The 26,745-nt window shown below is 37.3% G+C and overlaps 1 protein-coding gene across 1 annotated transcript in view; it reads right to left on the bottom strand.

Annotated features, from left to right (window-relative positions):
• Positions 1–26,745, bottom strand: part of AR (androgen receptor) — a gene marked incomplete at both ends in the record, with an annotated part of 191,538 nt that overhangs the window by 25,908 nt on the left and 138,885 nt on the right. Inside the window, one exon of the mRNA XM_080719506.1 lies at positions 10,533–10,649. Within this exon, the coding sequence (XP_080575632.1) occupies positions 10,533–10,649 (117 nt within the window). The remainder of the gene's footprint in view (positions 1–10,532; positions 10,650–26,745) is intronic.

The raw sequence follows: 26,745 nt of genomic DNA, 5'->3' as shown, positions 1-26,745 counted from the left end.
GGAGAAAGAGAAAGATGTGTGTTTGTTTGTGTGTGTGTGTGTGTGTGTGTGTGTGTGTGTGTGTGTGTGTGTGTAGACAGAGACTGGAGAAGGAAGAATGTAGGAAAGGCAAGCCCCTGGAAAAGCAGGGAGCTTACTTATGTCTCTCATAGCTATTTACCCCTAGGAACACAGACCCAATCTCCACAAGAAGGAAGCTGGCTTTAGTACAGAGGTTCTGGGGCAAAGACAGAGTAAGACATTACAAACTCCAAGTAGCTCTTCTACATCACTGGTGCGCGCGCGCGCGCGCGCGCGTGTGTGTGTGTGTGTGTGTGTGTGTGTGTGTGTATGTGTGTGTGTGTTTATGGTGCTAAAGACTGAACCCAGGGGCATTGTCTCTGAGCTATACTCCCAGCCCCCACATATACCCTGTTTATTTTGAAGCAGAGTCTCGCTAAATTGCTGAGGCTGACCTCAAACCTGTAATCCTGTCTCAGCCTCCCTAATACTGGAATTACAGGTGCATGCCACCATCCCAGCCATTAATACATTGTTCAAGGCTGGCTTGGAAAGTGTTGCACCTATGGATAGTGGGGAGTGTGGGGCACAAAGGTTAGAATACAGAGGGAAAGTAAGATTTGCTTTCCTCCACCATGCAAACTTCAATAGGGAACACTAGAAGTAGCCATTGTTTTTCAGTCTTTGCCTTCTTTCTCCTTATGAAAGGTTCTCAAGTGTGTGAGCTCCTGAAAACAAAGTTGCCTTGACTTTGGGAAGAAGAGAACTGTCTGACTTTAGCTTCGTCTTGTTTTTAAGAGAGGAGATGGCTGGCATCTCCTCCAGAGAAACAGAAATCTGGTCCTTGTTTACCAAATGTCTGTGGGTCAGGCACTACTTTCAACTCAATGATGGAGCCTGGGGCTAAGAGCCAGGTCTTTGGCAGGGGTCCTGAAGAAGAGAAGTGAAGAGGAAACCCTACATATTGCCTAATAAACCATCATATTCATGTTTATTGCAGCACGACTCTCAATAGCCAGGTTATGTATCCATCCTATGTGCCTGTTGACAGATAAATAAAGAAAATGGGGTATATACATAAAACAGAGTTTTACCCAGCCATAAAGAACAACATTATGTCATTTTAAGGAAAATGGATGGAACTGGAGAACATCGTGCTATGTGAGATCACCCAGACTCAGAAAGTCAAGGGTCCTATATTTTTTCTCATATGTAGAAGCCAGAGTGAAAATAGAAAACAAAAGAAATTTCAGATAAATAGGAGAGAGGGATCATTAGGATGGTAGAAGGGGATTGAGGGGGAAGGGCAAGAATGAGGAAGAAAACAGTTTAAATAAAGCTAAGTCAATATATGAAAGTATCACTAACAGTCCCCCTACCATGTACAGGAAGGGAGGAGGGGGAAGCAGTGTGGGATCAGCAGGAAAACAAACACACCAAGTGCTGTGTACATGCATCTGTATCACTTTGGACCTCACTATGATGTACAATCGCAGTGCACCAATACAAGCATATTTTAAAGAGATTGTTATGGGATACTCAGACTGGCACAGTAGCTTCTGTTCCAAGGTTGCACCTTGAGTCTCATCAGCAAAGTTTCTTCCCAGCAGAACATGATGAAAAGAAAGTGACCCAGACAGAGCTTCATGGCATCCCAGAGGCAGAGCCTGGCTGCCATCACATTTGATCAAGAACCATCATTCTGCCAATGCCATGCTACTTTACAGAAAGCAACATTCATGATATGCACAGCTACATGAATGGATAACTATGTACAACTGTAGCTTCTAGGGCTAGTCCTCACAACATCCCTGTGAGGTAGGGAAAAACTATCCATCCCATGAAGGTAAGTCCACAACCAAGAGTGTAGCTCCCAGCATCAATGCCAGAGTGTGTATCCAGGACTCCAACTCTTAAGTTCCTATGCTTCAGACTGCAGGTTTTCCCAGGCTATTCACTAGAGCCCCCTAGAGCCCTCATTTTGAATGAGGCAGGCCAGCCTTTCTTCATTGTTTGGTCGCTCTGAGATGCTTGCATTTGCCAACTCGAAATTTTTCTGATATGAAAGAAAGATCTATTGAGTGTAGCAGTTTAATGACGAGCTTGCACCTAGCAGGCCCCATAACCAGTTGTCTGAGTCAGGCCCTCTGATGTTAGAGACAATATGCAAAATTTGGGTGAGAGGGTGGTTGTCATTTTGGAATGTGGGGGTCTCCAATCCTCTTTTCCTGACTATTTGCAAGACAGAGGTAAGATGGGGACATGGGGAATTGTTAATTTGGAAGTTTGTTCTTCTTTTCTACTTTATTGACACATATGATTATATATATACACATATACACACACACATTCACACATATTTAGGGGAGGAAAGGTGAGGGGAAAGATATGAAAGGTGGAATTTAATAATTTCATTAAAGCCGCTCAGAGACCAACAAAGATTCCTTATTAGGGGGTCACATGAGTTTCTTGCAGCAACCAAAATATTCTACAATACTGCCTAATCATTTTTACTTAGCACAGAAATGGAAATACTTTCAAATCAATGTCCATACGTCTAACATCTCATTAATCAAAATTTTCATGCCTTGTTTTCCATCCAAGGAAGAGACCTCAGTCTCTTGGTTTCATCGTGGTTAGCAGGACACCTTACTTCACAGGCTTAATCTGGTGACATTACATCGTGGTCAAATACAGATTTTCTTCTTGGTTCCAAATGCTGACCCAAGTTTTCTGAAGGTGCTGAGTGCTTACATGTTTTAAACTGCTGATGGCTAGAAGGCTGAAATGTTCCTTAATGATTAATTATCACTTCAGCCACAGAAGCATTGATCCAGTGGAGTATTAAGCTGGGGAAAAGCAAACACTTATATGCCTGGTTTAAGAGGTCTAAAAAGTTTAGCAGAGATTAACCAGGATAGGAAGAATGAAATTTGATCTCATGATCCAGGAGAGTGATGCCATTTCCAGTTTACTTTCTAGATACTGGTGGCTTTGTAGATATTGATAACAATAATCTGAGGGCTCAACTGGCTCTGTAATTTTCTCCTTAGTTCTACTTCTAAGTTGCATTATCTCCAAAGATGCCTAAATGTCTCTCAAGAGGCATCTTGTTCAAGTAAACTATCTTTGGATGAGTTCAGTATAATATGAAAATATTTTCAACTTTTGGGATCTAAGGAATAGATACTTCTATTTGTAACAACAGATGGTACTCTTCTTAAATCAAAAGTAAAATATTTTCAAACAAACAATTGTTATCAGCAGAAATAATTTTTGCTGAATTACTTTATTTGGAAAACACTTGCATTTGTGAGTGGGTGTTTATTGTGTGCTGTGCACTCTTAGTTTTCTACCTACTATCTTAAAAAATATTGCCTGTGACATCATTTTACTCTCTCAAGAGCAACTGAAAGATTTTTGAAGCACTCATAGCAAGAGTAAACAGCAATAAAAATTTTCCACTGCTATTACACTTTAAAACTCAAAAATTTTAAGTAGAATTTTATAAGTGATATAAGTATTAGATATGGGGTACCATCAATTTTGATGACTTAGAAAAAATGACTTACCTCTAACCACAGATCTCTAATAGCAAATACTTAGAGACAGAGTACAGCATGTATGTGCTGTCCCAGATAATTTGGTTTGAAATGAATTAGGAGTTAGTCACTGGTCTCCCTATACACAAGTTTTCTTAAGAACCACAGTTAAAAATATGTATACTTTTTTTCTTCCAAAGTGTCACCAAATATTTACATGGGCCAACTGAGTGATGACAACATAAGTCATTGGGAGAGTTCAAGGGGTGATTCAAAGGTGATTCAAAACCCAAAGAAACAAGGAACAAGAACCAAAAGCTTTCTTTAAATGATCTCTCTGTGTGATGCCAGAAATCATTATTTATCATTTTTTAAAATAGTGGTGCCTAGCAAGATGAAGACCAATTTTCATCCAAAAAAGGGAGTAGAGAGTATTTGTGTGTATGTATTATACACCAGTTTATTTACATATTTATAAAGACTTCTATAATAAAAACTTCATTCACATAGTGTAGTTGAGGAAACTGACACTCAGAGAAAAGCAGAACTCATCATTTGCCTAAAGTCATCAATATACTGGCAGATTCTGGACTAGAAACAAGAACTGCCTATATTTGAGTCATCATCTTATTTATGCTACATCATAAGACCTAGTTTTACTTTTATATTTTTGTGTATATGTTTACTTATTTTTATACTTTTATTAGTGTATTGTAATTACATATCATAGTGAGGTTCAAAGTGATAAAAAAAAACATATATGCACACAGCATTTGGTGTGCACAGGACACAGACCTGGTTTTAAAAACAGAATGGGCCCCAGAGGTGTTAAATGCTCAGATGTACATTGCGTATGTTGACACCAAAATTCATAGGGTAATTTTGATTCTCTTAGCGTACCTTAATTATGCAAATCTGTCAGAGCACTCAAGTATCTGAGAATGGTGTGTGGAAAACAATTCCCAGAAGCAGGACCTACAGATTGCATCTCCAGCCTAAACACCTTTAGGTCTTTAGTCTAAAGAGTCAAAGGAGAAGGGAAGGATTCCCATTAACTGAGTCCCACATTATTAATTATTTCTTATACTTTGCTTCTGGTCAAACATGAGGCAGAGTAAGATCCAATCATTGGGTGGTTTCTAGGTCTTCTGTTTTAGCAAAGAGATTATGTGTTAGCACCATGTTGAAGTTCTGGAAAGATGCTGGGATGTTTTCAGAAAGTGTAAAATAGGATTGTAAACTCCAGAGTAGGATAACTAGATACCCAAAATATTCAGTGACCTCTCTGTGTGATACCAGAAATCATTATTTTTTTAAAAAAATAATAACTTATCTAGAATACTGCTTGGGTTAGTTTTCAATACCTGCAGCCATTAGGTGTCTTAGCTAATATCGATATGTTGCCTGTACTACTTTTGCATCCTGTCCTTTGTGTATGACAACAGTGCTACAAACCTAACATGATGTACATTAGTGGATTTAGTAACCATTCATGAATATTCTTTAGATAGGCTGAAGAAGGTCTGTTCTTGATCATTAATGCATTCTTTACTATTTTTCCTAGCAATCAATGATACATATATCTGCAAAATGGATAACTTGAGCTAGGTGTATTGTCTACATACAGGGTATAGTCCTTATCTACTTCTAAGTTTTCTAATGTGTAATCCAGAGAACAGTGTTTGATAGGATGTTAACAGACATTATATGAAAGAAAAGTATCTCTAGTTGAATTAAATTTATGAATCCTGACCTAAAAAGCTCCACAGGTTATTTTACTGCAGTACTCGTTAAGACCTGTGAATGCTAACTTGCACTGTAAGCCTTCCCAAACCCATAACATGCTGATTTCCTGCATGTTTACTTATTAGAGTATGAAAATCACTGGTCATAGAGCATGTTATGAAAAGAGATTTTTTTTAGAAATCATACTAGTAAACAGTGGACTGGACCAGTGGCCTAGATCAACAACTTGCCTTGCCTTGATCTAGGTCAGTGTACACCATCAGTGTTTGCAGGTGTCAATTCAAGCAGAGGTAAGTAAACCTAGAAATGAATCTCTGGTATTTAGCAAAATTTGATACAAGAAATTTTTCTCTACATGGCCTACTGTCTCCTTTCTAAGTTTAAGTCTGCACTACTACAATATTTCTGCTGCCATCAATTCCCTTAAACCAAGCATGATAATGTATGTATGTACATACAGTGATTCAAATAAAGGTAATTAAATAATTAAATAAAATTTATCAATGAGCATTTAAGAATAAAAATATATGTGGTCATGCCTGCCCCATGGTTATAAATCTTAAACTTCTTGAAGTCAAAAATTCTGAACATCATAAATTCATTTCTGGTGCGGTTACAGCTTGTTGTCCCCATTTCCTAATCTCTTGCCAAATTAAACTAATAGTTGTTCCCCAAATCTTCAATGTGTTTTTTTCTTGCCTCTGCACTTTTTTTCCACATAATGCTCTTTGCCTAAATTTTTCTCATAATTTCCTATTTATCCTTTTATGAATAAGGTGTAATCATTATTACTGTCTCACCTTGTCTAACTTTTTATAGCCACGGACCATGTTTTTTATTTTCAGCTGTGGTTTCATCAGATGGTTAGCATAGTATCTCATTTATAGTTAATACACAATAAATACTTGTTAAACTGATACACAGATAAATATATGTGAATTTGAAAGCACTAGTTTCTTGGCTGGCTGGAAAGATGGATTGAGAGTTGGACAAATAAAAGGTATAAAGAGCCATATAATGAATGAGCATGGTAGTGTATGATTGTACACACAGTGATGGGAAGCTGAGGCAGTGATATTTGAAATCCCAATGCAACTTAGTAAGGCTCTGTTTGGCAACTTAGCAAGGCCCTGTCTCAAAATAAATACACACAAAAAGAAGTTGAGTAAGTATCTCAGTCACAGAGCCACCCTGGGTTCAATCCTCAGCATTGGAATCACTGTTTTGCATCCAGGATATGTAATTGAGAAGTAGCAATGCCAGGTTTCTCTTGAGCATGGAGAATCATGAGACAGCTGGTATCAGGACTGCTTTCAACACTGGTAACTGCAATGATGCTCATATCATCTGTGATGACAAAAACCATAGCCAGGGGCTCCCTGAGCCATCCTCCTAACTAGAGAATTCAAAGGGGTTGTTAAAACTGTGGTTATGTTATGTTTTCACTTTCAGATGAAGAATTTAGGTTCCTAGTAGAAAATAGACTTCTCAAATAACCTTTGAAGAAAATTCTGCCAACCTCTGATTCTCACATGCTCTCAAGCTCCATTTCTGGGGTTTGACTGCCACCTGAAATTCCCCCAAATCCTAGAAAATTCCATAATCCAAGAGAAGGAGTAAAAAGAGGCCAGTTATATTTCCTAAAATCAGAATTCAAAAGATTCAAAACACAAAAAGAAATCATTTTGGGGAAGGAATAATAAGGAAAGTGAAAAGGAAATGTCCTGAGAAGAGATAACAGTAATTCTTTCTCATTCCATCTTAGAAACTGGGAGCAGATCCTTGTGGAGTGCAGAGGAAAGTGAGAAATGGCTGGGAAATTATTCTGATTATAAGCTATGCAAAAGCCATATCTAGTTCACTGGAGGGAAGAGCCGTATCTGGACATTTGTATTTATAAGAATTTTCTTAGTAGAAAAGTAGGCAAGGGTTTAACTTCTTGGAGCAATTAACATTTTTTTCAAAAATAGCCAGAAATTAATCATATATAGAGAAAAGGCTGTAATAGATGGGCAGCTAAGAGCCTGCAGGTGGTCTTTAAGGGAAAGATGCTCTGAATCCACTGACTCACAGCATCATTTCAGAAACACCAAGAGCAGCTAAGCAAAAAAGCAAGGAACCAGTAGGTAGGTCTGGAAGTAGGATGGAAAAGGTATCTCTGAGTTGTTGATCTCCCATTACCAGTGAATGGAATGCTATAGATAAATACAGATTCGAGATCTTGAGACCTAGAGACCAAGCAACCATTAGCTCTTCAAATAAAGAAACAGCTCTTCTGCCCTACAGCTTGTTCATCAAGCTTACTTTCAGACACTTAATGTAACTGATGTAGGTGTGAATGGAGGTAGTAAAATTACTGTGCAAGTTAACACATTCAATTGTTTACTTTCTATACTTCTATTTTTTTGTGTGTGGAAATGCGAGTTGAGCCCAGGGACATTCTACCTCCATGCTACACCCCCAGAACTACTTTATTTTGAAACAGGGTCTTGTAAATTGCTGAGTATTCTGCTAATTTGCCGAGGCTGGCCTCAAACGTGGTATTCTACTGTCTCATCCTTCCAAGGACTGGGATTATAGGTATGTGACCCTATACCTGGCTCACTATCTATACTTCTGATAACAGGGGATAAGTAATCCAAGAAAGAGCTTATAAATTTACAGTCCTTTCTGTGTGGTTCTAGCTCTAGAATCACAAAATGTTACCACTACAAAGGTCGTTGGTGAAGCTCACTATCCCAGTTTTATGATGGGAAAATTAAACCTCAGAGGAAAGAAGGGGCTTGACCAAGGCCAAAATATTAGTTTGTATTTTGGAAAATATTATACAAATTCTAGATTAGAGATGAAAATGAAATAAAATTATATGAACTCTCCTTAAAGGTGATGAAAATGTTTATACTAAGCCAAAATCTCATGAAATGTTAGTGTTTTGCTTAAGTATTCACAAGAATTACTTTGTACCAATTCTTTTTATCCTCTTCTCTGTTGCCTAAGTAAAGGTGTAGTGTAGACTTAATTCTCAAGTTAACAATAAACTTAGAAGGAGATTGTGATAGGAAGACAGAGAATGTGGAGATAAGTTCAGTAACACGCAGAAGTTTGTTTTCTGAGGTAGAGAGTAAACATTTGGGTTTTTACTGACATGGTACTTGAACATACCATATAATTAACCTAATTACTAAACTAAGCTTCCAAACAGGATCCTTGTGGTACTTTTCAGTATGAGGTGATAGTGATTTCTTGTGATTCTATGCCTGATGGAGCTCTTATATAATAGGAGGTATGCTGAGTAACTCAGGGGAAAAGCCATTGGCGACCGCTATGAACATCTTCCCAGATAAATAATTACTAATGACCTCCCTGTCATAATCATTCCCACTTATTTCAAGCACTTTGTCATTTATCAAAAAGTTTTACATTTATGCCATCTGATCTTCATTGGAACTCTCTGGGAATGGTGTCTCTAAATTACAGATGAAGTGCCTGAGGCTTGGAGGAGCCACCAAGTAAATAATGAAGTTTGGTTTTTAACCTAGGTCTGTCTACCTCCAGAGGCAATGTAATTTAAATGACATCAAGAATTCATGTATCACATGGACATTGCTTGAAGCTTGTCATAAGACTGCTTTCTATAATAAAAAGATATTGGCTGAATACATAGAACTGTCTTTAGGTTTAGACCCGAATATAATTAAGACTATGGTTCAATCATTAAACTGTACTTGCATGAAAGTGTCTCACAATATTGTGAGAATGGAACTGAAAACCAACCACAGTACTTTTTCAGTTTGTCTTCTTTGTGCTGACCAAGTCTACTCAAATTTGAGCACTCTACCTAGTAAATTAATCTGCACAGGACCATATAGTGAGATTTCTTTGGAGCATACTAAGAAAATAAAAAACAAAGTTTATTTTATTTGAGTTTCATTTGATGTGGCAGCCTGGGAAGCCATTTACAGGGTATTTGCTGTTGAAAGTTGGGAGGATAACATTATTTGAGGTGCTTCTGTTGAAACTGTCTCAGATTGAGCCTGGGACAATTTGTTGAGTTACTCTGGTCTGCTTAAAGAATACTACTGGCCTGTGAGGAGGGATGTATATGCTTCTGCATATGGAGATCCACAAATGGTCCTTCTCCAGAGGTAGAAAACAAATTGGCATCTGTAAATGTTCACATAGGCAGACAAGATATTGAGCATCTCACAGAGAGCCAGAAATGGACAATTGCTCTAAATTAGCCTTAAGAGGAGGAGGAGACAGGGCTGGATTCCAGTCACTTGGGTTTTCCAGGCTGATAATGAATAATCAGATATGAGGCTATAGTTTCAGGCACTCAGAAATAGGCTTGTCTTTTTTCAAGTTCCATATCAAAATCAAAGTAAACTAATGAGCTTGCTTTTCTCATGAAAGGTGCATCTTTTTGGAAGTACTGGGCAGCAGAGAGGATGCTGGCACTGGGCAGATAGAGGCAAATATGTAGAGAGGAGTTTGGAGACAAAACTGTATTTACTGCTGTCAAGCCATTCTGGAATGGTGACAGTTTTCATGGTAAACACAGGTTCAAGGGACAGAAAGCCAAGGGTGATAGACGATCACCCTTGAGAGAGCTGTATCTTCCTTCCATCGAGCTACCATATTACTGAAATATGTTGCTGGAAGTGATCAATAGATTTGTAAAGAAAAGGAAATGATTAAAAGGCCCATTCATCCTGGGAGATATAGGACAGAAAATTGGCTCTTTGGCATCCTAGTCACAGGTTCTAAAGGAATGCAGCTTCTCAATCCAGGTGGCTGGCTCTGCATCATAGGCAGCAGTTAACCGAGGGATATTCCTGCGTGTTCACGGCCAGCCTGTGCCTGGGTCGTCTTGCACCTGTGACTGTTCTGGTTTCTTTATGTCCCTCATCCTATCTGTCATTGTACAATATCAAGCCAGCGCCATTATGTACCCTGGAGAGCCATGCCCAGTCAAGTCCACTCTTGCACACTCTCGATTGGCTCCTGTTAGCTTATTCACACCTCCAGCTTCTCTAAGCTAAACTCCAGAATGGTGAGTGACATGGTTAAGGGTAAAGAAAGTACCAAGTAGCTAGCTGATGGCCACATTGGATATGAGAAGGTCAGCCTGCATCTAGAGCATGTCTGGTTTCCTTGGAAGCATCAAAGAAGAAAATCTGGGTATAAAGAAAACTAGAGAAAAAAAGAGGTAGAGGTAGGAGAAAGAGGAAGAAAAATTCATACCTCCCAGAGTCATCCCTGCTTCATAGCACTTCCGGAGACGACAAGATGGACAATTTTTCCTTCGAAATTTGTCAATGGTACAATCATTTCTGCTGGCACACAGGTACTTCTGCTTTCCTAAGGAAACAAATATAAGAGTAGCAGAGAAGTTAAGGAAGCACATGCAAAGAATAATCATGAAGCTATATACTACCCAATGAGGAAAGCAGACAGACAATTGTAGTGAACAATTTGATAACCTGGAACCTAACTACTAAAGCAGGCTGGTTTAATTTTTTGCTATATTGTTTGGTTTTCACTGGCATTTCTTGCAGGGGTAAATAATTCAGGTCCTGCTGATAACCTCCATTATTAGGGGTGTTCACTGTTTTATTTTTTAATAAGACACTCCATCTTTACTAAAATCCAAGAATGCCCATGAGAAAATGATCTGTGGAAATGTTAACTCTTTTATCAAGGCACAGTAGAGATATTGGCTCAGCCAACGTATTTTTCCACTGACACCAGTAATCATGCATAGAGTCATACTTAAGCTGGTAAGACACTTGTTTTTCATAATATTGGTACAGGTAAAACTTCCATAAAATAGAACTCTAAAGGATTCCTATTTTTATTCCTCTAATCCTGCAGGTTATAAAAAGCAAAGAGAAATAAAGACCACTCTGTGTGGTGAATCACAGCTAGCAAAAAGAAGTTGTCTGAAGTCAGCAGAGAAATAAAGACTACCATTGTATACACCTGGAATCATCACAGGCACACACACACACACACACACACACACACACACACTCACACACCCATCCTCAAGGTAACAGCTACTCAAAAAAAGTGGAGGTTCACTCAAAAATGCCTACTTTAAAGTGGGGTGTGGTAGCACACAGCTGTACTCCTAGTACTCAGGAGGCTAAGAGCAGAGGATCACAGGTTTGAGGCCAGACTCTCACTCAACAACTTACAGCTTAGCGAGACCCTGTTTCAAACACACACACACACACACACACACACACACACACGCGCGCGCACGCACTTATTTGCCTTCATACTTTGTTCCTTTTTTCCCAGTACAATTTTGGCACACAGTGGGCCCTTGATAAGAACGGATGGACTTATTGTATACACATATGAAACACAGAAACATAAAAAAAATAAACCTAATTCAAAGTTCTTGCTTGAGGAGGAAATACCAGTGTTTCAGAGAATAAGGGTAGAGTTAAGGGCTGAAGTGAGAAGTTCTGCATGTTTTAGAGCAACTGAAGTTATATTTTAGCCTACTGGTACCCTTGTTAACTTTGAATCTTTATTTTTGAAGGAGGGGTGTTAAGGATTTAATCCAGGGGTGTGCTCTCTCTAAACTACACCCCCAGAATCTATTTTTATTTTAAACAGAGTCTTGATAAGTTGCCATGGGTCTCACTATGTTGCTGAGGCTGGCCTCAAACTCGCAAACCTCATGCAAACCTCATGCCAACTTGCAAACCTCTCAGCCTCCCAGGTACTGGGATTACAGATGTGTACCATCACATGCAGCTGAAATTACTTTTACTACATAAAAAAGATTCCTTTTCTTTTTCTTTTTTTCTCTTCCTTTCTTCTTTGCCCCCCTTTTTTTCTTTCTCTCTTTCCTCTCTTTGTCAAAAGTTACCATATGATCTATCAATGCCATTTCTGGATATCTATCAAAAAAGAATGAAAACCAAACTGCCAAACTAATGCATGTGTATCTATGTTCATAGCTGCACAATTCACCATAGCCAAACTATGGAACCAGCCAAGATGTCCATCAACAGATGAACGGATTATAAAACTATGGGATATGTGCACAATGGAATTCTACTCAGCCATAAAGAAAAACACAATTACACATTTACCTATTTTAGACCCTATTTTAAAATAAAAACCCCACAATTTACAGGGAAGTGGATGGAATTAGAGAACATTATGCTGTGAGATTAATCAGTCACAAAAAAAAAAAAAGAAATCGGATGCTCTCCCTAATATGTGAAACCTAGGGAGAAAATGGGTCATAGGAGGAACTCTAGATGAAGGAGATCCTATAAATGGGCAAATAAGGCAACTTTAGGGGATGGGAGGGGGAAAGAGAAAAATTCTCTAATGTTCATGATGTACATTAACAAGCATAACACTAAGCCAAACATGAGAAGAAAGAAGGGGTGGGAATGGGGCAGGAATTGGGTAAGGGCTAAATGGGTGATGTGTGCATGTATGCCTCCACCATTTTGTACTCCATTAAGAAGTATGACTACAATGCACCAATAAAAAGTTTTTAAAAGTCTCTAAAAGACAGAACTTGAGGGAACTATGGAAAACCACACCAGTGCAGACTTTCAATTCTGAGGATGAGTTCTGGGGAAAAGACTAGTGTAGAGAATTACACTGATTAATAGAATGCTAAAAGAAGAAAACTGTCAAATATTGGGTACTTATTATGAGCTAGACCCATGTGAAGACTTTTACATATGCTATTTAAATGGATAATTTCAGTAAGGCTTTGAGGTAGGTATTATTATCAACTTCATTTATACAGGTGAGAAAACCAAGGTATCTCTTATGCCAAAGACATTTCATTTGTTTAAGTAGATCACATAATTTTCTAATAGCTTTTTTTCTCCTGAAAACTGAGGTCTGCTGGAATATGTGCACAGACAGGATGGTGCTATGAGCATCATTCAGTCTTTAGAGATCGGCTCCTAGAAAGCAAGCCTTACATATAATTGCAGCACATTTAGTTCCACTGTTGTGGATCTTCTACAATTGAGATATTCCCACAGTACTGGTGTTGCTACATTCCTCCAAACTAGCTCATCACACTAATTACTGAAATAAGCCCATGTTAGAAGCATTGGACTTCTTTGAGAAATTTCATCATTCACAGGAAAATACTAATTCTGGACTCCAGTTTATCAAAAGCATGGAATAAGACTCCAAGAGTTCTAGATTACACTTCTGGAAGATTACCACATAAGTGACTGAGGTTAAAATGGTGGTGGTGCATGAAATTGTTTATTCAATCTGGAATTCATATCATTTCTCTTTTCTTTTCTTTTCTCTTCTTTTCTTTTCTTTCTTTTCTTTATGGAACTAGGCATTGAACTCAGAGTTGTTTTATCTTTGAGCTACACCCTCAGGCCATTTATATCATTTTATTTTGAGATAAATAAAATGCTAAGTTGTTGAGACTAGTCTCAAACCTGTTATCCTCCTGTCTCATCCTCCCAACTACTAGAATTATAGGCATGCAATATATTGTGCATGATTTGGAACTTGGATAATTTCTTTAGCCATAGTTCATAATTTTTTCCAGAGTGTCTCTTGTCTTAATGAGGTCACCTAAAATGCAGATGCCCCATATGATATTTCTAGGAATTGTACAAAGCCTGGTATAATCAATATCATTTCATATTAATTTAATATTTACTGAACATTATTATATACCAGGCATAGTATTAGATACTGAAGTTACAAAATAAAATATCTGTTGGACAATGATATTCAAGTCCTAAATAAAAGTGCTTGGTTGGGAATCGTAAAATCTGGATCTTTGATAAATTGAATAACTAATCATTAAATGATACTGGAAAAGTTCTTTTTTCTCTTTGGAAACCATAGATAATATGAAATGGGTTGGACTAGAAATCATTAAAATATTTTCCAACTCTACAAATCTTGAGGGACATCTGGATTTCATTTGTGATATATTTGAAGATTCTTTCTTCTAAAGGGCTTAAATACTATTTGTATGCAATAATTTATCCAAAATAATGATCTCTTCCCTTTACTATGTCTTTGTAGGCTATTAACTGTCACATTCTATCTCACAACTTAGTCATTTGGTTTCTACTCTGTTTTCTAAAGCCCTTCAAAAAATCCAAGTGTCTTAGAAAAGCACTGACATCTCAAGCCATAAGCAACATAGTTATGGACATCATGCTTATGTACAAATGTGTGTTCACACATGTGTTATGTTTCTTAATTATCTGTACATATATTTATACATGTTTGATCATATAAAGAATATAGCATATTCAATGATGCAAATACACACAACATGTGACATATGTTTATTTTGAAGAAGAATTATCCATTTAATATTTGAAATATTAATAGTGACAAAAGTGGTTGAGGATTCCAAAGATGGATACGAAAGGAATCTCTTATCTGGAAGTCCTAAAATAAGATCATGACTTACCTGCATTATTTGGATAAGGACAGAGACAAGATGTGGAACTCTCTCCCAGGGTTCCTTCCAATCCACTTGTCCTATATGAATTACCACTTTAAGAAATGATGGCAAAACCAATGCAAAATACATGAGTTTATATTTTTCCTTTTTATTCTATTTTTCTATGTATATGGCTGTATTTTCAGGGTTCTTAGTAGTAACAATTCTTCCCCTATGATTTGTTGGCAGAACTTAGTAGTTTTGGTGCAAAATATTACATGATTATCATATATCTCATTATGTAATAAAGAAAATGAAGTTCACTAAGATGAAATTGATTTGGACTTCTGGTATTATGCTGAATACAAATCTTTAATCCTAATACTTGGAAGGGTGAGATAGGAGGATTGCCAGGCTCAGAAACTTAGAGAGATTCTCAGTAACTTAGTGAGACATTGTTTCAAAAAAAAAAAAATGTTGGGCTGGACATGGTGGCACACCCATGTAATCCCAGTACTTGGGAGGTTGAGACTGGAGGATCTTTCCTGTATCTAATTTTTGACAGTTTTATTATGAAAGATGTTACATTTTGTCAAATGTGTTTTGTGTCTCTACTGTGATTATCATATTGTTTTTGTCCTTCATTCTCTTTATTGATTTCCACATGTTGAATCATTCCTGCATCCCAGGAATAAGTCAAATTTGACCAGGGTGAGTAGTACTTTTATTTTTTATTCTTATGCTTTTTATTGGTGCATTAGAATACTACATCATGGAGAGGTTCAACATCATACAAACAAACATGCACACAGGTCTTGATGTGTTTTCCTTTACGTTCTGCTCCTCCCTGTATGTAATAGTGAGACTGGTAGTAACATCTTCTTTTCTCCTCTCCAGTTGCCTATTCCAATCCCCTTCTACTATTCTACTAGTCTGTCTCCTCAATTATCCAGTCTCCTTTATTTCCTATTTTCTTTAGCTTCACTTATAAGAAAAAAACATTCAACTTTTGGCTGAGACTGGCTGGCTAATCTCACTTGGTGTAATATTCTTTACTTCCATCCATTTTCCTGTGAATGACATAATTTTTGTTTTTCATGGCTGAGTAAACTTCCATTGTGTATATATGCCACATTTTTGTTATGTGTTTATCTGTTGGCGGACTCCTAGGTTGGTCTCACAATTTGGCTATCATAAATTTTGCTTCTGTATACATGGATATTCATGTATGATTATAGTGTTATGATTTTAATTCTTTTGGAAAGAATCTGAGGAGTGTTATAGTTAGGTCAAATGATGGTTCCATTCCTAGTCTTTTGAAGAAACTCCATAATGGTCTTCAGAGTAGTTGTACTAATTGCATTCCCAACAGCAGTTCCTATTTCCCTAAATCCTTTCCAAAATTTAATGTTGTTTGTATTTTTTAATTTTTTATTGGTGCATTATATTCATACATCATATTGGGGTAAAAACTTGTGTGTACATACATGTACACATCACTGAATTAGCACCTACCCAATTCCCACCCCATTCCCTCCCCATCTGTCCTTGATATTGTTACTTTAACTGGACTTAGATGGAATGTCAGTGTAGTTTTGATTTGTGCTTCTCTGATTGCTAATAATGTTTAACACTTTTCTGATATATTTATTGGCTATTTGTACTTCTTAAACTTGAAAAATATCTACTCAATTCAATTAGTAGATATTAGTTCTATTAGTAGATATTAGTTCTATTAGCAGATATTAGTTCTCTATCAGAGAAGTAGCTGGCAAAATTTTCTCCCATTTTGTAGTCTCTTTCTTGAGACTCTTGATAATTTCTTTTGCTATACAAAAACTTATTCCATTTGTTGATTTTCTGTTCAATGTATTGAGCTTTCAGGTATCTTATTGAGAAAATCTCTACCAGTATCTCTATGTTAAAGAGTTGTTCCTGTGCCCTCTTCTAGTAATTGCAATATCTTTGGTCTAATTTCTAGATATTTGATACATATTGAGCTTACTCCTGTGCATCGTGAAAGATTATAATCTAATTTAATTCTTCTACATACAGATACCCTGTTTTCACAGCACCATTTGTTCAAAATTCTGTCTTTTCTCCAAAGATGTTTTAACTCCTTTGTCAAAATTCAACTGGCTGAAAATGTGAGGATTTGTTTCTGTGTCTTCTATTTCACCGGTCTATGTGTCTGTTTTTTGCATCAATACCATGCTGTTTTTGTTACTATAGCTCTGTGGCATAACTTGAAATAATGTATGGTGATGCTTCCAGCATGGTTTTGATTGCTGAGAATTGCTTTGGCTATTCTGGTTCTTTTGTTTTTACATATAAATTTTAGGACTGTTCTTTTCTAGTTTTGTGAAGAATTATATTGATATTTTGATAGAGAATACATTGAATCTATAGATATCTTTTGGTAGTATGAATATTTTGATGATATTTTATTCTGCCCATCCAAAAACATAGGTCTTTTAATCTTCCAAGGTATTTTTCAGTTAATTTCTTTAGTATTCTATACTTTTCATGTAGAGGTATTTTAATTTCTTGATCAGATTTATTCCTAAGTATTTTCTATGTTGAATTTGTTTGATAGTATTTTGCTAAGTATTTTTAGTTTTATTATTTATTTTTTATTTTTTTAGTGGTACTGGGGTTCCTGGAAGCCCTTCTACCTCCGGGCTACATTCCCAGACCTATTTTATATTTTTGAAACAGGGTCTCTTACGCCAGCACGGCTGGCTTCAAACCTGCGCGATCCTCCTGTCTCTGCCTCCCAAGCGCGAGGATTACAAACATGCGCCACTATGCCCGGCGTGCTAAGTATTTTTAAATCTCTGTTCATCAAGCATATTGACCAGCCTAAAATCACATCCTTGGTATTCTCCCAATCACAATCCATAAGGCCACTACTGGGGCCTCCGAGGCTGGGATCTGAGCCTGTCGAGGGGTTTGGCCGGTGCAGGGACCAGCAGCCAGCATCGGAGCCTTCCGTGAGGCAAGGCTGCTACTGAGGCCTCTGAGGCTGGACTGGAGCCTGCTGAGGGCTTAGACCGGTGCTGGGGCCAGTGAGGCCATCATCGGAGCCTGCCGTGAGGCAAGGCCGGTGCTGGGGCCTCCGAGGCAGGGATCGGAGCCTGCTGAGGGGTTAGGCCGGTGCTGGGGCCAGCAAGGCCGGGATCGGAGCTCACCATGAGGCAAGGCCGGTGCTGGGGCCTCCGAGGCCGGGATCAGAGCCTGCTGAGGGGTTAGGCCAATGCTGGGGCCAACAGCCTGCATTGGAGCCTGACAGGAGGCAATGCCGGTACTGGGGCCTCCGAGGTTGGGATTGGAGCCTACCGAGGGGTTAGGCCGGTGCTGGGGCCAGCGAGGCCAGGATCGGAGCCTGCCGTGGGATTAGGCCGGTGCTAGGGCCTCCGAGGCCAGGATTGGAGCCAGCTGAGGGGTTAGGCTGGTGGCGGGGCCAGCGAGACCAGAGTCGGGGCCTCCCATGAGGCAAGACAGTTGCTTGAGCCAGCGAGGTCTGAATCAGTCCACCGGGTAGCCAGGCTACTATTGGGGCCATCAAGAGTGGGATCGGTACTTGCAACGCGGCATGCACAGAGAAATATCGCAGAAAATAAAAATCAGATGCTTCCCCTAATCAGCAAAAACTAGGAGGAAAGGGGCAACAGGAAGAGATCGAGCTATAGAAAGGGCCCTATAGTGAAGCAACTAAGGTGACCAATAAGAGGGTATGGAATAGGGGAGGATGGAGCCTCTTTAAAACACAGGAGGTACATAAACAAATGTATCAAAGTTAATCACCAAACAAGCATGGGATCGAGGGAGGGGGAGGGAATGGAATGGGGCCTGGATGAGGGCTAATTGGATGATGTGTGCTTGTATATCCTCTCAAGTCTTGTACTCCAATGTGATATATGATTACAATGCACCAATTAAAAAATTAAAAAATAAAAAAAGTTTGGGAAAAAAAATTTAAAGACTTGTCACCTCACACCCACTCCTCCACACCAGGCTTGAATCCTGTCTGTAGCATCCTTGCAAAGTGGCTGCTTCACACTTTCATGAATTCTGTCTCAGCACATTATATCTCTGGACTCTGTTACAAAAATCTTCCTTCCAGGAAACTCATTATTGTTCTCTTTGTAGCTCTGATCACTGGGCATAGTTAGAAACTCAGAATATATGAGCTATAAAATAAATTTAGAAATTTTCTAATGAAATTCCCAAATGTGATACTTTATTCCTCAATTATGAAATTGAGCATGAATTATTACAATGCAACAAGCCACAGCAAGTTTTTGGTAGTGCCAGCACAAAATCTGCAAATTTTATCCGATGGAGACAGAGTTAGTTGTAGACTGAAGACAAAACATTTTGAGCATATCGTGCATTTTATTCTTTGTCTAATAAGTGTATGGCCCTGTGGGTGCTTTCTCTATAGTCAACAGACAGAGAAGTGTGTAAGTGGGATCTATACCTGCTGTAGTGGTTTTGGAAGATCCTATATTTTCGTGATGCAGTCCATGTGACTGAATAATTAACAGAGAGAATACAAATTCCGATCAAGCTCTTTGTCATCAGATACTAACAGCATTAAACTCGGCCCTTTGGCACTCTTGCTTTCATAGCAAATTTATACCTACAATCCATATTCAAGGTCCCACAAAAAGTCATCGTGAGATGGCAAGCAAAATATAAAAATCTTCTCATGTTGAAGCAGGTAAGAGCTGGAAACAGAAAACTTATTCAAATGCTTTATAACTGCTTTATAATAAAAGCCAAGCCCTAAAATTCTGTGACAGGTCATCAAGAGGAATTCCGCATGTCAGCTGGCTCTAAGATTCTTGATTACCTGATAGTATTCTGCTTCTTCATTCATGATAATATTTTTCCATTATAAACTTTAAGTATGATTCAAAGCTCCAGCAGAAACAAAGGCTGTGAAACAGCCTTCAGACTGTTTGCTCTATATACTTCCTATTTTTGTTGGTATGAGTTAAGTCCTATGCCATATGAGTTAAGTCCAGGGTCTGATTAGGCTTTCTACAATTTGTACATTCTAAGAAAACATCATTTGTAGTAAATTGGTAAATTAGGGAGTTATCCACTTGGAATTGAGCCTAGAGGTATCCTACTACTGAGCTACATTCCAGTCTGTGTGTGTGTGTGTGTGTGTGTGTGTGTGTGTGTGTGTGTTACTGGGGATTAGACCCAGGGTCATTCTAATTCTGAGCTACACTCCTAGCCCTATTTTTATTCTTTATTTCTAGACAGTCTCACTAAGTCTAATTAAGTTGCAAAGGGCCTCACTAAGTAGCTGAGGTTGGCTGCAAACCTGAGATTCTCTGGTCTAACCTCCTATGTACTGAGATGACAGGCATGCACCACCATGCCTGGCTGTTTTTTTTTTTTTTTTCTATTTTGAAACAAGGTTATGCTAAGGTGCTCAGGGTCTTCAAAGTTTCTGAGGCTGTCCTTAAATCTGTGATCCTCTTGTGTCTCAGTCTCCCAAGTAATAGGATTATAGGAATTCACCATTGCAACTGGCTATCTAAACAGTATCTTGAGAAAATAACCCCAATATTACTTTTTTTGGTGATACTGGGGTTCCTGGAAGCCCTTCTACATCCGGGCTATATTCCCAGACCTATTTTATGCTTTTTTTCTTTGGAAACAGGGTCTCTTAAAGCCAGCACTGCTGGCTTCGAACCTGCGTGATCCTCCTGTCTCCGCCTCACAAGCGTGGGGATTACAAGTGTGCACCACCATGCCAAGCCCCAATGTTACTATGAATAATAATATGTGTGATTAATGCAAAAATACTTTGGGAAAAGTAGAGCCAGGCGTGGTAGCACATGCCTGTAATCCCAACATTTGGGATGCTGAGACAGGAGGATCATGGTTCAGACAGCCTCAGTTACCTAGTGAGGTTCTTTGCAACACAAGTGAGACCCTGTTTCAAAATAAAGACTACAAAATAGGGCTGGGGATGTTGCTTGGAGGTAGAATGCCCCTGGGTTCCATCCCTAGTACCGCAAAAAGAAAAGTAGAGTAATATTTTTCCTAGTAGTTATTTAAAGTATTATTAAATGGTAACAATTACAATAGTTTAATATTCGCTCCAATTTAAGTCAGTAGAATCCAGAAACGTCACATACCGACAAAATATATGTAATAATACATCATTGCAGTTCATTGAAGAAAGGATAAATTATTTGCTTAATGGTGCCAAAGCAATTGGCAAATCATTTGGAAAAATGGATAAAATTGATTTACTTAAAATAAAAAAGTTCTGATGGATTAATTATGTCAATGGAGAAAGCAAGAGGAAATCAATGAACTCCTGCAGGAAATATCAGTGAAGCAATATGTGGTGGTACATGCCTGCAATCCCAGTACTTGGGAGGCTGAGACAAAAGGATCAAATATTCAAGGCCAGCCTTAGCAACTTAGTAATATTTAAAGAGAAACCACAAACTAGGAAAAGTTATTGGCATCAAGCATATAAAACCAATAATCATTATCTTTCATACATGAACATAAATATCACATTAAAAATAGGCCATAGATACAAATAGGCTATTAAGTACAAATGATATATGAAAATATGTCAATTTTCACAGAAGTCATAAAAATAAAATTAAATATAATTTTTACAAGTCATATTGTTAGAGATGTAATAGTAAGTGTTTCTGGAGTGGTACTGCTGATAGGAGTATACATTTTCTAGAGAAAAATTTTGTTATGTATTTTTAAATTCTAAAATGTTCATGGCCTTTTACTTTTTATTCTACTTTTAGGAGTATTTTATAAGAAAATAATTAGATAAGTGCAAAATCATTGTAGCATTAAAAAGAGAAAATTTGAGACATTTAAATGTCTACCATTAGCAGAATGATTAAATAAATTATTCCATATTCATGCAAGGGAACACTGCGCTTTTATTAATGATGATTTCAATGTCTTTTGTAACTTGGAAATATATTCACAACATACTGGTTTATTAAAACAAGAAAATTAAGTTATTCAATATATTTAGTGGAATTTCATTTTAATAACTAATGCTTAGAGCTTACCTAGTTAGGTTTTGAAAAATAGTTAAATAATTCTATATTCATGAAGCATGATATGATGTTTTGACATATGTGTTTACATTATAAAACAGTTAAATAAAGTTCATTAACATATCTATCACCTCACCTAACTTTTTTTGGTGGTAAGCTTTCAAAATCAAATTTTAACTATTTCAAAACATACAATGAATGCCTTAATTTTAACTATGGATAACCATGTCATAGGTTATTAAAGCCTATTATTCCTCACTGAAATTTTGTAGTCTTTGACCAATATCATTCCTTTAAACATCAATTGCCCCCCAGCTATGAGTTTGGCTTATTTTCAGCATTATTTGCAATAACTATGATAAGGAAACAATCTAAGTGTCCATTGTTGGATGGATGGATAAAGAAATGTATTATATAGACACAATTGAATACTATATAGCCTTAAAAAAAGAAAGTTTTGTCATTTGTTGTATCACAAATCAACATACAAGATGTTATGCTAAATTGAATAGACCAGGCATTGTAAAATAAATGCTGCATGATCTCACTGGTATAAGGGAATCTACAAATAAGAAGAACTAATCAAAGCTTCTTACTTTTGTGGTAAACTCTATTTTATAAATGAAACATTATGTAGAAGCTCCATATAGAGAAAATATAAAAAATAAAACCTAAATACTTGAAGCAGACACAGGAAACTTAAAATTCTTTGTGCCAAGTCACTCCTTTCACTCTTCATAGATTTGTGACATGGCTTAGAGAAATTCCGTAGGAATTCCCAGGGCTTTATGATACAGCTTAGAGACTTACTAAATTAGTGTAATCTTCATAACCCTTATTTTACAGATGGAAAAACTGAAATTTAGAGAATGGAAGAAACTTGCTTAAGCCCACACAATGATAAAATAGGGCCAAAACTCAGTTGTCCATATTCCCAATCCAGCAGTCTGGTACTAACCTCATGTAAGAAAATAGATGCTAGGGAAACTGAGACAGAAGAATCGTAGGTTCGTGGCTAGCCTCAGCTAATTAGTGTGGCCCTCTGCAAATTAGTGAGACCAGGTTTCAAAATAAAGAATAAAAATAGGGCTGGGGGTGTAGTTCAGAGTTAGAATGTCTCTGGATTCAATCCCCAGTACTGAAAAAAAAGAAAATATATGTAAGTAACTTATACAATATAAACATCATACAGATCTTATTATTTAACCATTAATATCCTTGTCTTTCAGAATACTCAATGACTTCTACAGAAACCATCTAGTCTGACATTCTCATTTAACAGACAGAGAAACCGATATTCAGGGAGCAGTATAGACTCCACAATGAGTCAATCACAGTGATAAAACTAATACCCTCACCTCCTGCACATTGGATTTACTATTCTGAAATAACCTTCATATTCATTGTCTCACTAAGTTTTGTTCAAAGTAGAAAAGATACCTATCACTATCCTCAATTCATATATCAGGAAGCCTGAGATACAGAGTTCTGATACCAAAGAGTAGAGTTCAGTTTCAATCCAGGCTGCCAGATGTTCTCTACTTAACCAGTTTAACTGAGCAAATATTTTACTTGTCTTTCCTGACTTATCTACCCTATTGTGATATAAATATACCTGCTTCTCCTTCAAAGTGACAAAGATCAGAGACTTGACTTGCCTGAGGAGAGGGAATGAAGAGAGAAGAACCTGCTGTGTTTTTATTGCTATTCATTGACAAGACTAAGAAGATGTTACCTTATTTTGTTTCATTACATTTTTAGCTTGTTAATTGATTTTCAAATTCTTGATACTTTTATTGTAATTCTGCATGATAGTGAGGTTCAAAGTGATACAAACACATATGCACATAACACTTGACATTGGTTTCCTCCACATCCAACCCTTCTCCCGTCTCCCTGTACATGTTAGTGAGATTCATAGTGAGACCTTCATATATGGACATAAGATTGTTTGGTCTGTTTCATCAGTTCTCCTTTATCCATTGGAGATTGAACCCAGGGACATTCTACCTCTGAGCTACACCCTAAGCCATCTTTATTTATTTTGTTTTGTTTTGAAACAAGGCCTTGCTAAGTTGCTGAGGCTGGACTAGAATCTGCAATCCTTCTGTCTCAGATTCCCAAGTACTGAGACTACAGGCATCTGCTACCACTTCCAGGTGTCCTCGTTTCTTCTCACCTATGGTTATCTTTAGTGAGAAGGAACATGAATCAAACTCAAACATCTTAGTTTTAGCACCTTCCACAATATGGACCAAAGCCTGTACATTTAAATGTAAAGAGCATTAGAGTGGCAGTAAAACGTGTGGGTGTCTAATCTCAACTCCACTGTTTATATTTAATTAAAATCTGGACCCTGCTTCATCCTCTAAAAAAATGGGGCAAAATAATGGCTCACTTCACAAAATTGTACAACATAAACAATGCAGGATTAATGTGATAGTGATCTGGAAAGGGGAATATATTAGGTATATCAAAATGCTTATATGTGAAGTTATTGTGTCTATTCTGTATTTTATTTCATTCATCTCTATCAGAGACCCTCTTCAAATCATACTACTCTTCATGGTTACAAACATTCTGTTCTTTTCCCCCTGCTATCACCACACACACACACACACACACACACACACACACACACACACACACTTCCATTTACGACTGCAAATAAGAATCATGGACTTGGGAGAGACATTTATAAATACTAATGCCAGGTCTCACTCCAGGTGACTCTCATTTAATTGCTCCTAGTCATCAACTAGAGGAGAGAACTTCTGGTGTTGAATCTTACAGGTAAGTCAACTGTTAATGGGAGTTTTGCACCTGACACTAGATTAGTAACAGGATGGATAACACTGAAACTACACCTGACAGTTCACAAAATTCCATTCTTTTCTTTTGTTCTCCTCTGGAGACCAGTGAGTTCTAGGTCATTTAGGGAAGTAGTATGTGGAACACCCAATTAATTAAGTTCTTCAGCTAGGACCTGGAGTGATGATGCAGATGTGAAAGAAGTAGAGAATCAATGTCACCAAGAAAAATGCTACGAGTGATAGCCCAGGTAACTTTTGCCAAGATAATCTAGCATTAGGCCACACATGAGTTTTGTGTTTTCAAGCCACCTTCCCTGAGGTTCTGTCTGAGCTGGCCTGAAAGCAACTTGGAAAAATAGACTTTAAACATATCTTCTAAAATTCCTATGAAACATCACATTCATAGTTTGAAATTGGCCATAGTATAAATAACTGTATCATGGAAATTAGCAATCATTACAAACCAGTCTACTTCACCCCATCACCCTTGCAGAAAGTCAGTTTATGTTTTCTGCCTTTCTGGTAGTTTTACTTTCTTCTAACTGGGTGTAATCCTCTTATTCTTTTCTCACTACTCTTTCATCCAAACATACCTCTGGGGTTTGGTAATATGTTTGGAATCACAATCTGCAGAGACTCAATTGGATTTTAGAAACATATTTTCATCTTTGCATTTGGTCTCACACAGATGTGTTTCTGAACAGCAGTATATAAATCGCCTTTTTTAAAATTGAATTCTCATTAAAGTACAGTGGGGATTGATCACTTAAAGAACCTCTATGTTCACCACTTCTGCAAGGCCAAGATAGTAATATTTATGCAAAATGAACAGTGACTCTCATTTACCAATTTCTGTCATATCTAAATTTTACATGACAATCTTACAAACATTGTACAGGGTAACTGGGCAAAGCTTTAAAAATCATGTTTTCACACATATAATATGACATATATGCAAGGATATTCACTGTAACACTGATTAAAATAGCAAGAAGACTAGAAATACCCTAAATACCCATTAACAAAAATCTTACTAAATAAATAAAAATGTAGTCATACAATGCAACCATTAAAAACAAGATTTATACTTGTTTTAATTATACTATATATACTTATATGGAACAATCACCATTATTTTTTTTAAAGTACATTTTTTTGTGGTACTGGGGGTGGAACCCAGGGACATTCTACCTCTGAGCTTCACCACCAGCCCTAGTTTTTATTCTTTATTTTGAAACAGTGTCTCACTGAGTTGCAAAGGGCCTCATTATGTAGTTGAGGCTGTCCGTGAATCTTCAATCTTTCTATCTCAGCCTTACAAGTGTGCGCCAACATGCCCGGCAAAAAAAAAAAAAAGTATATATATATATATATATATATATATATATATAAATCTAAGATAGATACAATACAGAATATCAGTTTTGTAAAAAATGATATTTTTATATATGCTTATGTTTGTAAATATATATACAAGGTACATACATTTCTACAAGGATACACAAACCCTAATAAATAATGGTAACCTGTGAGAAAGATATGTGGGATAAGGAAATATTTTTATTACTTAGCTTTTCATAATTTTAAGATTTTTGTACCATCTACATGTATTGCCTACTCTAAAGTAAGTTTAGATAACCTCAGCTATGTTGTAAATGTCCCTGTGATCTTGGGACAATTCTTTCCCCTCTGTGGGCTTTAGTATTTCCATCTACACACAAAAAAAGGTTAGATTTTCTAATATAACAGAAAGCAAACCAAGAAAGGCTGTGACCTGTGTAATTAAGGAAGCTGATCTTTTTAACAGGGCCAGAAAGGTTGTCTGTTATTGCCAAAAATACCAGTCAGTCAAACAAATGCCTAGTAAAAACCCAATTGTCTATTCCTTGTGCCAAAGTATGTGGGGGAGAAAGAGAAATTATAGCTCCTAGCTTTTAGGAGGTTTTACTCTAATGTGAGATAGCATCAACACACATGAAGCTGCCATGATACAAAATATTAGATAGATGAGAATTCCAGAATTAGGCAACTAGGTCTAGGCCATGGTTTATCTCCCCTGGCTCATTGGAAGGCCTTGACAAAGTCACTAATTTCCTTTCAGTTTATATTTATTTCATACAAACTGAGGCGATTGGGTGATGAGACAAATT

The sequence above is a fragment of the Muscardinus avellanarius genome (genome assembly GCF_963383645.1).
Source record: "Muscardinus avellanarius genome assembly, chromosome: X".
NCBI classification, from domain to species: domain Eukaryota; kingdom Metazoa; phylum Chordata; class Mammalia; order Rodentia; family Gliridae; genus Muscardinus; species Muscardinus avellanarius.
This window is presented reverse-complemented; position numbering and strand designations above follow the sequence as displayed.